Source organism: Oncorhynchus kisutch, linkage group LG10 (assembly GCF_002021735.2).
Source record: "Oncorhynchus kisutch isolate 150728-3 linkage group LG10, Okis_V2, whole genome shotgun sequence".
Classification (NCBI taxonomy): Eukaryota; Metazoa; Chordata; class Actinopteri; order Salmoniformes; family Salmonidae; genus Oncorhynchus; species Oncorhynchus kisutch.
The window spans coordinates 3,839,105-3,855,192 of NC_034183.2; the positions used below are offsets into that span (position 1 = coordinate 3,839,105).

At 44.6% G+C, this 16,088-nt stretch overlaps 1 protein-coding gene across 4 annotated transcripts in view; it reads right to left on the minus strand.

Annotated features, from left to right (window-relative positions):
* tle3a (TLE family member 3, transcriptional corepressor a) overlaps positions 1 to 5,305 on the minus strand; it is a 120,310-nt gene extending 115,005 nt beyond the window's left edge. For 2 of the 4 annotated variants that reach the window (XM_031832904.1, XM_031832907.1), the window contains exons 1-2: positions 4,988 to 5,305; positions 3,647 to 3,753 (exon numbers count right to left, since the gene is read on the minus strand). In XM_031832904.1, coding sequence (XP_031688764.1) covers positions 3,647 to 3,753; positions 4,988 to 5,011 — 131 coding nt within the window. In that variant the 5' untranslated portion in view covers positions 5,012 to 5,305. Of the gene's footprint in view, positions 1 to 432; positions 477 to 3,646; positions 3,754 to 4,987 lie in introns of those variants that run through there. The other 2 variants (XM_031832905.1, XM_031832906.1) reach the window with 2 other exon arrangements.
* Positions 5,306 to 16,088: the final 10,783 nt, after the last annotated feature.

A 16,088-nucleotide genomic window follows, 5' to 3' on the forward strand; every position in this document is an offset into this window, starting at 1 on the left:
TCTGGTCTAAAGTAGTGTACTATATAGGGAATAGGGCTCTGGTCTATAGTAGTGCACTATATAGGGAATAGGGCTCTGGTCTATAGTAGTGCACTATATAGGGAATAGGGCTCCATTAAGGACGACCTGCTGTGCCGGCCTCTCTGTGCCTCTTCAATAAATCACTGTCAGTCTAGTTTGAAAACACTTTACCACATTGTTGCATTTGTCAACTTCAGCACCTTAATTTTCCCTCTGAAAACAGCAGCAACTTGGAGCGGTCAAACACAGGGCTAATTAACTCTCCTGATTTAGATGAGTTTGCAAATAACTAATTGGAGCCAGGTAATATAAATCACTCTGTTCAAATCAGATATCATTCCCTGGGATACTGGGCCTGCAGGAACTGACTAGTTACCTGGGATACTGGGCCTGCAGGAACTGACTAGTTATCTGTGATACTGGGCCTGCAGGAACTGACTAGTTATCTGTGATACTGGGCCTGCAGGAACTGACTAGTTACCTGGGATACTGGGCCTGCAGGAACTGACTAGTTATGATACTGGGCCTGCAGGAACTGACTAGTTATGATACTGGGCCTGCAGGAACTGACTAGTTACCTGTGATACTGGGCCTGCAGGAACTGACTAGTTATGATACTGGGCCTGCAGGAACTGACTAGTTACCTGTGATACTGGGCCTGCAGGAACTGACTAGTTACCTGTGATACTGGGCCTGCAGGAATTGACTAGTTACCTGGGATACTGGGCCTGCAGGAATTGACTAGTTACCTGGGATACTGGGCCTGCAGGAACTGACTAGTTACCTGGGATACTGGGCCTGCAGGAACTGACTAGTTATCTGTGATACTGGGCCTGCAGGAACTGACTAGTTACCTGGGATACTGGGCCTGCAGGAACTGACTAGTTACCTGGGATACTGGGCCTGCAGGAACTGACTAGTTATCTGTGATACTGGGCCTGCAGGAACTGACTAGTTACCTGGGATACTGGGCCTGCAGGAACTGACTAGTTATCTGTGATACTGGGCCTGCAGGAACTGACTAGTTTACCTGGGATACTGGGCCTGCAGGAACTGACTAGTTACCTGGGATACTGGGCCTGCAGGAACTGACTAGTTACCTGGGATACTGGGCCTGCAGGAACTGACTAGTTATCTGTGATACTGGGCCTGCAGGAACTGACTAGTTATCTGTGATACTGGGCCTGCAGGAACTGACTAGTTTACCTGGGATACTGGGCCTGCAGGAACTGACTAGTTACCTGGGATACTGGGCCTGCAGGAACTGACTAGTTACCTGGGATACTGGGCCTGCAGGAACTGACTAGTTACCTGGGATACTGGGCCTGCAGGAACTGACTAGTTATCTGTGATACTGGGCCTGCAGGAACTGACTAGTTATCTGTGATACTGGGCCTGCAGGAACTGACTAGTTATCTGTGATACTGGGCCTGCAGGAACTGACTAGTTATCTGTGATACTGGGCCTGCAGGAACTGACTAGTTATCTGTGATACTGGGCCTGCAGGAACTGACTAGTTATCTGTGATACTGGGCCTGCAGGAACTGACTAGTTATCTGTGATACTGGGCCTGCAGGAACTGACTAGTTATCTGTGATACTGGGCCTGCAGGAACTGACTAGTTACCTGGGATACTGGGCCTGCAGGAACTGACTAGTTATCTGTGATACTGGGCCTGCAGGAACTGACTAGTTATCTGTGATACTGGGCCTGCAGGAACTGACTAGTTACCTGGGATACTGGGCCTGCAGGAACTGACTAGTTACCTGGGATACTGGGCCTGCAGGAACTGACTAGTTATCTGTGATACTGGGCCTGCAGGAACTGACTAGTTATCTGTGATACTGGGCCTGCAGGAACTGACTAGTTTACCTGGGATACTGGGCCTGCAGGAACTGACTAGTTACCTGGGATACTGGGCCTGCAGGAACTGACTAGTTACCTGGGATACTGGGCCTGCAGGAACTGACTAGTTATCTGTGATACTGGGCCTGCAGGAACTGACTAGTTATCTGTGATACTGGGCCTGCAGGAACTGACTAGTTATCTGTGATACTGGGCCTGCAGGAACTGACTAGTTATCTGTGATACTGGGCCTGCAGGAACTGACTAGTTATCTGTGATACTGGGCCTGCAGGAACTGACTAGTTATCTGTGATACTGGGCCTGCAGGAATTGACTAGTTACCTGGGATACTGGGCCTGCAGGAACTGACTAGTTACCTGGGATACTGGGCCTGCAGGAACTGACTAGTTATCTGTGATACTGGGCCTGCAGGAACTGACTAGTTTACCTGGGATACTGGGCCTGCAGGAACTGACTAGTTACCTGGGATACTGGGCCTGCAGGAACTGACTAGTTATCTGTGATACTGGGCCTGCAGGAACTGACTAGTTATCTGTGATACTGGGCCTGCAGGAACTGACTAGTTACCTGGGATACTGGGCCTGCAGGAACTGACTAGTTACCTGGGATACTGGGCCTGCAGGAACTGACTAGTTATCTGTGATACTGGGCCTGCAGGAACTGACTAGTTACCTGGGATACTGGGCCTGCAGGAACTGACTAGTTACCTGGGATACTGGGCCTGCAGGAACTGACTAGTTACCTGGGATACTGGGCCTGCAGGAACTGACTAGTTATCTGTGATACTGGGCCTGCAGGAACTGACTAGTTATCTGTGATACTGGGCCTGCAGGAACTGACTAGTTACCTGGGATACTGGGCCTGCAGGAACTGACTAGTTATCTGTGATACTGGGCCTGCAGGAACTGACTAGTTATCTGTGATACTGGGCCTGCAGGAACTGACTAGTTATCTGTGATACTGGGCCTGCAGGAACTGACTAGTTATCTGTGATACTGGGCCTGCAGGAACTGACTAGTTACCTGGGATACTGGGCCTGCAGGAACTGACTAGTTACCTGGGATACTGGGCCTGCAGGAACTGACTAGTTATCTGTGATACTGGGCCTGCAGGAACTGACTAGTTACCTGGGATACTGGGCCTGCAGGAACTGACTAGTTACCTGGGATACTGGGCCTGCAGGAACTGACTAGTTACCTGGGATACTGGGCCTGCAGGAACTGACTAGTTATCTGTGATACTGGGCCTGCAGGAACTGACTAGTTATCTGTGATACTGGGCCTGCAGGAACTGACTAGTTACCTGGGATACTGGGCCTGCAGGAACTGACTAGTTATCTGTGATACTGGGCCTGCAGGAACTGACTAGTTATCTGTGATACTGGGCCTGCAGGAACTGACTAGTTTACCTGGGATACTGGGCCTGCAGGAACTGACTAGTTACCTGGGATACTGGGCCTGCAGGAACTGACTAGTTACCTGGGATACTGGGCCTGCAGGAACTGACTAGTTATCTGTGATACTGGGCCTGCAGGAACTGACTAGTTATCTGTGATACTGGGCCTGCAGGAACTGACTAGTTATCTGTGATACTGGGCCTGCAGGAACTGACTAGTTATCTGTGATACTGGGCCTGCAGGAACTGACCAGTTACCTGTGATACTGGGCCTGCAGGAACTGACCAGTTACCTGTGATACTGGGCCTGCAGGAACTGACTAGTTTACCTGGGATACTGGGCCTGCAGGAACTGACCAGTTACCTGTGATACTGGGCCTGCAGGAACTGAAACTCGTCTTTGATCCTGTCGCAGGACTCTGCTACGGTGAACTTGAACCCAGGCTGACTCGGCTGACCATGTCCAGGTGCCTGAAACAACAAGAGGACAACATCACATGGTGAGATCATTAGAGAGATATGATGCACACGCAACAAATACAAGTTTAATCTTCACATTTATTGAAATCAATAGGCTATATTCAACCCATCATTAGGACAGGTGTGTATATATCAGACCATCATTAGGACAGGTGTATATCAGGCCATCATTGGGACCTGTGTGTATATATATGACCATCATTAGGACAGGTGTATATCAGATCATCATTAGGACAGGTGTCTATATATTTTAGCCCATCATTAGGACAGGTGTATATTTCAGCCCATCATTAGGACAGGACATGTGTATTTTTTACACTAGATTGGTCAGCCTGTGTCACAGTGTCTTGTAGACTAAATGGGGCATCCGTATTTCACATTGGATGGACAGGAGGCATAAAATATGTATTCCACCCTGTCTGCTGTTTGGCACTCTGGGACAGTGCTGAAGTGTCTCAGATCTAGTATCAGCCCCCCCTCCCCCAGACAATTCGTAATGAAAGGCAAAACTGATCCTAGATCTGGACTTCTCCTCCGAAAACACTATGTGAACACAGGATTTCATTCATAGATCTAGCTATTATTTGTGTTCCAGATAATAATGAGTGTTTGTCTACGAGTCCATCTGGGGTAACTAACATAACACTCCTAGCTACCGCGGTAGCTATGCCAACAGTAGCGTTCTGACAAAAGGAGGGAGTGAGATTTTTTATTTTTTTAACATTTTTACAAGCAGCTCCAGACGTGCAGCTCTTGTAATGCCGAGCATAAACACCATCACATCCACGGCGCCGCATAAACACCATCACATTCACAGCGTTTTACTTCGCATGGATGGATGGGTTGACAGTGCCAGAGAAGAGAGGTTTGGTCTAAAACACTTTCTTTCTTTTCTTTACCTTTGGAATTCAAAAGCAGATGCCACTTTGGTTTTGTTTATGTGGGTATATAGCACGTAAACAATCATCTCTCCAACATCACACCATTAGACACACACAAATTTGACTTCTGATACGAGTATGATAGCTAATATTGTTGTTAATGTAGCTAGCTAGCACCAGTAAGAGTGTAGCAATAATATTTCAGTCGCTTTAGTTCAAAGGCAACATTATGGTGAAAAATCTTTTGACAAGACAGATAGCGAGAACAAGACTCAATTGTTGTAGGACTCTCCTTTCAAAAAAGAGAAGGATCAAACATTAGAAAAAAGGAGGCAACAACGTACGGGATGTCGGCCCTGAGGATACATCTTCAAATGGATCCTTTGTTTATTTGGATGGGAGAAGCGACAGCTTCGGGTCGTCTGGTGATGAGACGGTCAGAGTCTGGCTGGTCTCTGCTCCTCTCACCACAACTGTGGTGGAGGTGGTGGAGGAGGAGGAGGTGGTGGACGGGGAGGTGGTGGAGGAGGGGGAGGTGGTGGTGGAGTAGGAGGGGGAGGTGGTGGTGGAGTAGGAGGGGGAGGTGGTGGTGGAGTAGGAAGGGGAGGTGGTGTTGGAGTAGGAGGGGGAGGTGGTGGTGGAGTAGGAGGGGGAGGTGGTGGTGGAGTAGGAGGGGGAGGTGGTGGTGGAGTAGGAGGGGTGGTGAGGTGAGGTGGTGGTGGTGGAGGGGGAGGTGGTGGAGTAGGAGGGGGAGGGGGGTAGTGGAGGTGGAGGAGGAGGAGGTGGTGGAGGTGGAGGGGAGGTGGGGGGGAGGGGTGGAGGAGGAGGAGGTGGGGGGGAGGGGGGGAGGAGGAGGGGTGGAGGAGAACTCCTCAAAATCCTTCGTTGAAGACGCGATTTAATCTGTTGGTTGAAAACAGGAGAAGGAAGATTTCAGCCCAAACTGGCAGATACAAATAATCAGTGGGCAAAAACTGTTATAGGCTAAAAGGATATGTATTACAACAACAACAACATACACATGATCATCATTAACTAGCTAACAACAGTAGTTAACATGAGATAGTGCCACATTATTTTTCACACCACCAGCAGCCGTGTGTCCGATCGTAACCACAGTGTGGCTGTAAATTCCACTTTCACAAACTTGATACAGCAACGACGGCTGGTTTAACGGGAAGTATAACCCCCTTGTTTAGCTAGTCCAAACCTCAGCTAGTATACCCAACGCTAGTCTCTTACCTGTGTGTTTAGTACTCAGATGATTTTATGTCAAAAGTACACGAATCCGCTTTTAAATCCGTCCCAAAAGGAAGAGAGAGGGGGGGGGGGGTGTCTGGATGGCGAGAAGGTTCCTGGATCAACGCAGACCACACCGGGCATCCTCTCCCGGTGCACCCTGCTTCTCTCTCGGTCTAGGACTAAGTTAGCCCATGAAATACGGTCCGGTTCAAGACGAAACGATTTCTCTAGTTTACTTACTGTACTTGAGACGTTTTTAAAAAAATATTTAAAAAATGTGGGGGGGAAGATGGCTGCTGCTTTAATCCAAACGTAATGTTCTCATGTACGTCTTCCCCCTCGAATTTGAAAACGTAGCTAACATGATTAAATAAGAGTTACTCCTTTTCGATAATTGTCACATATCGCAGTTTATCCACAGCAAGCCTTTTTTTGTCTACCCCCGTCCGGGTCGGTGCCACACACACACACAGGCATTCTACAGCACCGGGGCTGAAACGGTCGTGAAAGCGCGTCTCTGTCTGTCCAATCAGATTTGCTCTGAATTCTCTGATAGGCTCCGGGGGCTAACCCAGAGTTCTCTGATAGGCTCAGGGGCCTATCAGAGAACGATGTCCCCACGTGGGAGCCCTTGATTTCCACTTGAGCGTTCGTTTTGGGACGCGATCTTTTCTCTCTCGTCAGAGGAGTCTGTTCAAATCAAAGTGACGTAGGGTAAGGACAGCCTCGGTGGGATTTAAAAGCTGATAGACATAATACTGCTTTATAGTTCATTACTGGTTACTTAATGGTTACCCGGACTATCTGCACCAACGCTATATTGCACAGCCTCTATGCATGAGGGTTATATATATATATATACCACGGAGCTATATACACACACTATTTACACACACATATGCATACTGACACAACACAAACAATCATACACACACACTTTTACACTCGGCAAATGCTTTACCCTGTCTTCATGTACATATCTACCTCAAATACCTTATTATTATCTATCCTGATGTCTAGTCACTATACCCTGCCTTCATGTACATATCTACCTCAAATACCTTATTATTATCTATCCTGATGTCTAGTCACTTTACCCTGTCTTCATGTACATATCTACCTCAAATACCTTATTATTATCTATCCTGATGACTAGTCACGTTACCCTGCCTTCATGTACATATCTACCTCAAATACCTTATTATTATCTATCCTGATGTCTAGTCACTATACCCTGTCTTCATGTACATATCTACCTCAAATACCTTATTATTATCTATCCTGATGACTAGTCACGTTACCCTGCCTTCATGTACATATCTACCTCAAATACCTTATTATTATCTATCCTGATGTCTAGTCACTTTACCCTGCCTTCATGTACATATCTACCTCCAATGATCTAGAACTGGTACTCCCTGTAAATAGCTCCACATTGATCTGGTACTCCCTGTATATAGCTCCACATTGATCTGGGACTTCCTGTATATAGCTCCATATTGATCTGGTACTTCCTGTATATAGCTCCATATTGATCTGGTACTCCCTGTATATAGCTCCACATTGATCTGGTACTTCCTGTATATAGCTCCACATTGATCTGGTACTTCCTGTATATAGCTCCACATTGATCTGGTACTTCCTGTATATAGCTCCACATTGATCTGGTACTTCCTGTATATAGCTCCACATTGATCTGGTACTCCCTGTATATAGCTCCACATTGATCTGGTACTCCCTGTATATAGCTCCACATTGATCTGGTTCTGGTACTCCCTGTATATAGCTCCACATTGATCTGGTACTGGTACTTCCTGTATATAGCTCCACATTGATCTGGTACTCCCTGTATATAGCTCCACATTGATCTGGTACTGGTACTCCCTGTATATAGCTCCACATTGATCTGGTACTCCCTGTATATAGCTCCATATTGATCTGGTACTGGTACTCCCTGTATATAGCTCCACATTGATCTGGTACTCCCTTTATATAGCTCCACATTGATCTGGTACTGGTACTTCCTGTATATAGCTCCACATTGATCTGGTACTCCCTGTATATAGCTCCACATTGATCTGGTACTGGTACTTCCTGTATATAGCTCCACGTTGATCTGGTACTCCCTGTATATAGCTCCACATTGATCTGGTACTGGTACTCCCTGTATATAGCTCCACATTAATCTGGTACTTCCTGTATATAGCTCCACATTGATCTGGTACTGGTACTCCCTGTATATAGCTCCACATTGATCTGGTACTGGTACTTCCTGTATATAGCTCCATATTGATCTGGTACTCCCTGTATATAGCTCCACATTGATCTGGTACTTCCTGTATATAGCTCCACATTGATCTGGTTCTCCCTGTATATAGCTCCATATTGATCTGGTACTGGTACTTCCTGTTTATAGCTCCACATTGATCTGGTACTCCCTGTATATAGCTCCACATTGATCTGGTACTTCCTGTATATAGCTCCACATTGATCTGGTACTTCCTGTATATAGCTCCATATTGATCTGGTACTGGTACTCCCTGTATATAGCTCCACATTGATCTGGTACTGGTACTTCCTGTATATAGCTCCATGTTGATCTGGTACTTCCTGTATATAGCTCCATATTGATCTGGTACTTCCTGTATATAGCTCCATATTGATCTGGTACTTCCTGTATATAGCTCCATATTGATCTGGTACTTCCTGTATATAGCTCCACATTCTTGTGTATTTCATTCCTCTTTTTCTACTATCAATCTTTGTATCATTACTTTTTAACTCTGCATCGTTGGGAAGGGTTCCTAAACAAGCATTTCACGGTTAAATCTACACCCGTTGCACATGTGACAAATAAAATGTTATTTTCACCGGTTTCCTCCTGTCACGTGACCAAATCGCTGGCCGGTGCAGTCAAATGGAACGCACCTAAAAATGATATCTGACGTCATCCTTTTCGCCCTATCCTACATTTTGTCGACGTTATTGTAACTAGGAGAATACTAAGTCAACATACTTACTCTGCATATTCTATAGATGTGCTTAGTCTCTCTCTTTTTTTTTTTTTGCAAGCATTTTTGAATTTGCGATATGCCATAGGCCTACATTTCAAAATATGTGCTCTCCGTTCAGAACAAACAGTTCGGTTGCGGCCTGCTCGTTGCCTGGGTACGGTCTGAAAGGAGTGGCACGAGAGCTAAACATCCGGTACCCAGGCTATCCTGCGAAGTGCGAACTATGTCCTTTGATGCATGTAATAGTACATTTTAGCGTAAATGGGTAACATGTGGGTAAGATTATGCAGGCGTTGTCTCATCATAATCATTGAACCATTCACGAATTTCTATTACAGTTCATCTAGCTACAAACCCTGAATACGTAATTAGCCTTATAGGCTATATAGAAAATAAATGCCTAGCCACAATGGTTCCTCATCTTTTTTTCGGTTACTGAACTACCACCTGAATTTTGCTCTGCCAGGAATACCCCTGAAGTACCTCTCCGTGTGCATTTTACTAGTAAGCCCTATGGTCTCATGAGTCCTCTCAATGACCCCTGTGGAAAGGCCAAGTAACCAGGTTTGAGAACGAAATACTGGCCTAATGGATATATGGTTATTATATTGCTGTTTACTAAAATGCATAGCATCTTAACAACATATAGATCAGAGTGTACATGTCAACATCTGGATGTTGCTGAGCTCGGGATGATTGTTCAGGATCTGATCTGCGTGAACGACATTTTAACAAGCTTTCGCATGCCTGAGCTCGCACAGAGCTCCACAATTTACAGCGGCTCTGACCCACGTGGGCTCCCTTCACAGACTTTACAAGCTCCTCGTCCAATCGCCGCGCAGCACTCTTACTCGCTCGATTTCTATTGGTCGGGTTGTTTCAAGCCTGTTTACGCAAGAGCTAGGCTGTCAATCAAGGCCACGCGGGGGTCAAAAGCACTAACAAAATGTCTGCTCCTCGGTCCGGGGTACTGCTCTGGCGGTGAATAGTGGGGGCTGCCCGGAATGGATGCTTCATTAATTATCTTAGAATGCCTTTCCTTTCCAGTCCAAACAATCTGTTCTGTTAGGCACCACGTGGTAATGAGAGTCTAGATTAAACAATAGGGGAGGGGGGGGGGGGGGAGCATGAAAACACTTACTAACAAGCTGAAGTGGTGTTTGTTGTTATCTACAAGGAATTCATTAATTCAATGATCAAACATGATGGGAATGAAATCAACATATTCTGTTCATGTAATCTTACTAGTGGCGAGTGGAATACGATTTACGTTCCGCAAACAGTCAAATGAGCAACAGAATAATTCAGGTGCGATCGTGTCAGTTGGAACATGCATAGAGTATTACGTAAAGCCATACGATAAGTAAATATGTATATGATAGGCTATGTTTACATAATGTCATGTATAATGAAAAGGTAATGAATTCATTGTAAAGTATTGTGGTACGTCGTCCTTCTTCCACCGTCACTAAACTAAACTTCTACATAGTATCAGGCCTTTTCAAATCAAACTTGGGATTTGATTCGAAACACAAACTATCAAAATTACAGTTTGAATCTCTCGCTACACATATATATATATATATATATATATATATATATGATCAAGGATAGTGTAGCTTTGCTGGTATTTGTGGTGTAGGTTAGGAACTACACAGTGAAACACATTAAGAATTGAGAATGACTGAACACAATTGCCTAAATTTGATTTGATTCTCACCAACAAGCAAAGGGCTGTGGGATATGTGTGTTATTTTCAAGGGTAGAGAGAAGAAGAACTGGTCTGTGAGAAATTCGAGCAGTATTGTACACAGGCTAATCTTTCACAGGCTACCGCCCACATGCCTTTCAATAGAGAGTGATCTTAGGAGGAAGTCCACTGTGTTCAGCTTACACTGCACTAACATAAATAACATGAACACATCTACTTCTACTAAGCTTCTCAGTAAAGCAATACAATGAAGTAAGCCTCCCTGATGAAAAGTGCTGAAAATAACCCACATTAACATACGTAAATAAATCAAATCAAATCAAATGTATTTATATAGCCCTTCGTACATCAGCTGATATCTCAAAGTGCTGTACAGAAACCCAGCCTAAAACCCCAAACAGCAAGCAATGCAGGTGTAGAAGCACGGTGGCTAGGAAAAACTCCCTAGAAAGGCCAAAACCTAGGAAGAAACCTAGAGAGGAACCAGGCTATGTGGGGTGGCCAGTCATCTTCTGGCTGTGCCGAGTGGAGATGATAACAGAACATGGCCAAGATGTTCAAATGTTCATAAATGACCAGCATGGTCCAATAATAATAAGGCAGAACAGTTGAAACTGGAGCAGCAGCACGGCCAGGTGGACTGGGGACAGCAAGGAGTCATCATGTCAGGTAGTCCTGGGGCACGGTCCTAGGGCTCAGGTCCTCCGAGAGAGAGAAAGAAAGAGAGAATTAGAGAGAGCAAACTTAAATTCACACAGGACACCGAATAGGACAGGAGAAGTACTCCAGATATAACAAACTGACCCTAGCCCCCCGACACATAAACTACTGCAGCATAAATACTGGAGGCTGAGACAGGAGGGGTCAGGAGACACTGTGGCCCCATCCGAGGACACCCCCGGACAGGGCCAAACAGGAAGGATATAACCCCACCCACTTTGCCAAAGCACAGCCCCCACACCACTAGAGGGATATCTTCAACCACCAACTTACCATCCTGAGACAAGGCTGAGTATAGCCCACAAAGATTTATTTATTTATTTATTTAACCTTTATTTAACCAGGTAACCTGGAGAGCCAGGGGGGTGGACTTTTCTTTCAGTTTCATCAAGCACAGGTTCTGTGTTGGAAATGATTTCCCAGAGTATTTGAACGCAGGTTGGAATTACCAGACTCACTACTCCACTACTCCAGATGTTTTGTCGAGGTTTATACTGTAACATTTCAAACTAATTCCCATTCAACATGTGGGCTACTCTGTGACTTGTTACAGTTGATTCCTGACATGCACAGCGCCGTTTATAGGTATATTTAGATGATGACTATGGCAAGAAGGTCTATTTGAAGCAGGATTAGTCATAGTTATGTCATGTAGGATATAGTTACATCCATCCTTGTGTATTATATAGGTATCAGACTAGTAAACCTACTGTATCCTACTGTATTCTACTGTATTCTTAGCTAATTCAGTCACTGACACAAACCACGTTCTTGTATGATCTAAAACGTTCTGGTATGACCTAAAACGTTCTGGTATGACCTAAAACGTAGGATATAGTTACATCCATCCTTGTGTATTATATAGTTTATCAGACTAGTAAACTGTCGAACTGCTTTGCTTTATCTTGGCCAGGTCGCAATTGTAAATGAGAACTTGTTCTCAACTTGCCTACCTGGTTAAATAAAGGTAAATAAATAAACCTACTGTATTCTACTGTATTCTACTGTATTCTTAGCTAATTCAGTCACTGACACAAACCACGTTCTGGTATGATCTATTTTAATTTATCTATTTATTTTGCTCCTTTGCACCCCATTATTTTTATTTCTACTTTGCACATTCTTCCATTGCAAAACTATCATTCCAGTGTTTTACTTGCTATATTGTATTTACTTTGCCACCATGGCCTTTTTTGCCTTTACCTCCCTTCTCACCTCATTTGCTCACATTGTATATAGACTTGTTTATACTGTATTATTGACTGTATGTTTGTTTTACTCCATGTGTAACTCTGTGTCGTTGTATTTGTCGAAATGCTTTGCTTTATCTTGGCCAGGTCGCAATTGTAAATGAGAACTTGTTCTCAACTTGCCTACCTGGTTAAATAAAGGTAAATAAATAAATAAGATATCGTTTAGGACCTTGAGCGTGGCACCATGACCAGCTCTGAAACAAAGATCTCCGCCACGGCACAACCCAAAGGGGGGCGCCAACCCAGACAGGAAGACCACATCAGTGACTCAACCCACTCAGGTGACGCACCCCTCCAAGGGACGGTATGAGAGAGCCCCAGTAAGCCAGTGACTCAGCCCCTGTAATAGGGTTAGAGGCAGAGAATCCCAGTGGAAAGAGAGGAACCGGCCAGGCAGAGACAGCAAGGGCGGTTCGTTGCTCCAGAGCCTTTCCGTTCACCTTCCCACTCCTGGGTCACACTACACTCAATCATATGACCCACTGAAGAGATGAGTCTTTAGTAAAGACTTAAAGGTTGAGACCGAGTTTGCGTTTGGGTAGGCAGACCGTTCCATAAAAATGGAGCTCTATAGGAGAAAGCCCTGCCTCCAGCTGTTTGCTTAGAAATTCTAGGGACAATTAGGAGGCCTGCGTCTTGTGACGCGTGTAGGTATGTACGGCAGGACTAAATCAGAGAGATAGGTTGGAGCAAGCCCATGTAATGCTTTGTAGGTTAGCAGTAAAACCTTGAAATCAGCCCTTGCTTTGACAGGAAGCCAATGTAGGGAGGCTAGCACTGGAGTAATATGATAAAATTTTTGGATTCTAGTCAGGATTCTAGCAGCCGTATTTAGCACTAACTGAAGTTTATTTAGTGCTTTATCCGGGTAGCCGGAAAGTAGAGCATTGCAGTAGTCTAGAAGTGACAAAAGAATGGATGAATTTTTCTGCATAATTTTTGGACAGAAAGTTTCTGATTTTTGCAATGTTACGTAGATGGAAAAAAGCTGTCCTTGAAATGGTCTTGATATGTTCTTCAAAAGAGAGATCAGGGTCCAGAGTAACGGCAAGGTCCTTCACAGTTTTATTTGAGACGACTGTACAACCATTAAGATTAGTTGTCAGATTCAGAAGATCTCTTTGTTTCTTGGGACCTAGAACAAGCATCTCTGTTTTGTCCGAGTTTAAAAGTAGGAAGTTTGCAGCCATCCACTTCCTTATGTCTGAAACACATGCTTCTAGCGAGAGCAATTTTGGGGCTTCACCATGTTTCATTGAAATGTACAGCTGTGTGTCATCCGCATAGCAGTGAAAGTAAACATTATGTTTTCGAATGACATCCCCAAAAGGTAAAATATATAGTGAAAACAATAGTGGTCCTAAAACGGAACCTTGAGGAACACCAAAATTGACAGTTGATTTGTCATTTACCACCTTCACAAGTGCAGTCTCAGTGCTATGATGGGGTCTAAAACCAGACTGTAGCATTTCGTATACATTGTTTGTCTTCAGGAAGGCAGTGAGTTGCTGCGCAACAGCCTTTTCAAAAAAAATTGAGAGGAATGGAAGATTCGATATAGGCCGAAGGTTTGGCTTTTTCAAGAGAGGCTTTATTACTGCCACTTTTAGTGACTTTGGTATCCGGTGGATAGAGAGCCGTTTATTATTACATAGGAGGGCCAAGCACAGGAAGCAGCTCTTTCAGTAGTTTAGTTGGAATAGGGTCCAGTATGCAGCTTGAAGGTTTAGAGGCCATGATTATTTTCATCATTGCCTCAAGAGATATAGTACTAAAACACTTGAGCGTCTCTCTTGATCCTAGGTCCTGGCAGAATTGTGCAGACTCAGGACAACTGAGCTTTGAAGGAATACGCAGATTTAAAGAGGAGTCCGTAATTTGCTTTCTAATAATCATGATCTTTTCCTCAAAGAAGTTCATGAATTTATCTCTGCTAAAGTGAAAGCCATCCTCTCTTGGGGAATGCTGCTTTTTAGTTAGCTTTGCGACAGTATCGAAAAGGAATTTCGGATTGTTCTTATTTTCCTCAATTAAGTTAGAAAAATAGGATGATCGAGCAGCAGTAAGGGCACTTCGGTACTGCACGGTACTGTCTTTCCAAGCTAGTCGGAAGACTTCCAGTTTGGTGTGGCGCCATTTCCGTGGAAGCTTGCTTCAGAGCTCGGGTATTTTCTGTGTACCAGGGAGCTAGTTTCTTATGAGAAATGTTTTTAGTTTTTAGGGGTGCAACTGCATCTAGGGTATTGCGCAAGGTTAAATTGAGTTCCTCAGTTAGGTGGTTAACTGATTTTTGTCCTCTGGCGTCCTTGGGTAGACAGAGGGAATCTGGAAGGACATCAAGGAATCTTTGTGTAGTCTGTGAATTTATAGCACGACTTTTGATGCTCCTTGGTTGGGGTCTAAGCAGATTATTTGTTGCAATTGCAAACGTAATAAAGTGGTTGTCCGATAGTCCAGGATTATGAGGAAAAACATTAAGATCCACAACATTTATTCCATGGGACAAAACTAGGTCCAGAGTATGACTGTGACAGTGAGTGGGTCCAGAGACATGTTGGACAAAAACCCACTGAGTCGATGATGGCTCCGAAAGCCTTGTGGAGTGGGTCTGTGGACTTTTCCATGTGAATATTAAAGTCACCAAAGATTAGAATATTATCTGCTATGACTACAAGGTCCGATAGGAATTCAGGGAACTCAATGAGGAACGCTGTATATGGCCCAGGAGGCCTGTAAACAGTAGCTATAAAAAGTGATTGAGTAGGCTGCATAGATTTCATGACTAGAAGCTCAAAAGACGAAAACGTCATTTTTCTTTTGTAAATTGAAATTTGCTATCGTAAATGTTAGCAACACCTCCGCCTTTGCGGGATGCACGGGGGATATGGTCACTAGTGTAGCCAGGAGGTGAGGCCTCATTTAACACAGTAAATTCATCAGGCTTAAGCCATGTTTCAGTCAGGCCAATCACATCAAGATTATGATCAGTGATTAGTTCATTGACTATAATTGCCTTTGAAGTAAGGGATCTAACATTAAGTAGCCCTATTTTGAGATGTGAGGTATCATGATCTCTTTCAATAATGACAGGAATGGAGGAGGTCTTTATCCTAGTGATAATGCTAAGGCGAACACCGCCATGTTGAGTTTTGAGGCACAGACACGGTCTCAATGGTGATAGCTGAGCTGACTACACTGACTGTGCTAGTGGCAGACTCCACTATGCTGGCAGGCTGGCTAACAGCCTGCTGCCTGGCCTGCACCCTATTTCATTGTGGAGCTAGAGTTAGAGCCCTGTCTATGTTGGTAGATAAGATGAGAGCACCCCTCCAGCTAGGATGGAGTCCGTCACTCCTCAACAGGCCAGGCTTGGTCCTGTTTGTGGGTGAGTCCCAGAAAGAGGGCCAATTATCTACAAATTCTATCTTTTGGGAGGGGCAGAAAACAGTTTTCAACCAGCGATTGAGTTGTGAGACTCTGCTGTAGAGCTCATCACTCCCCCTAA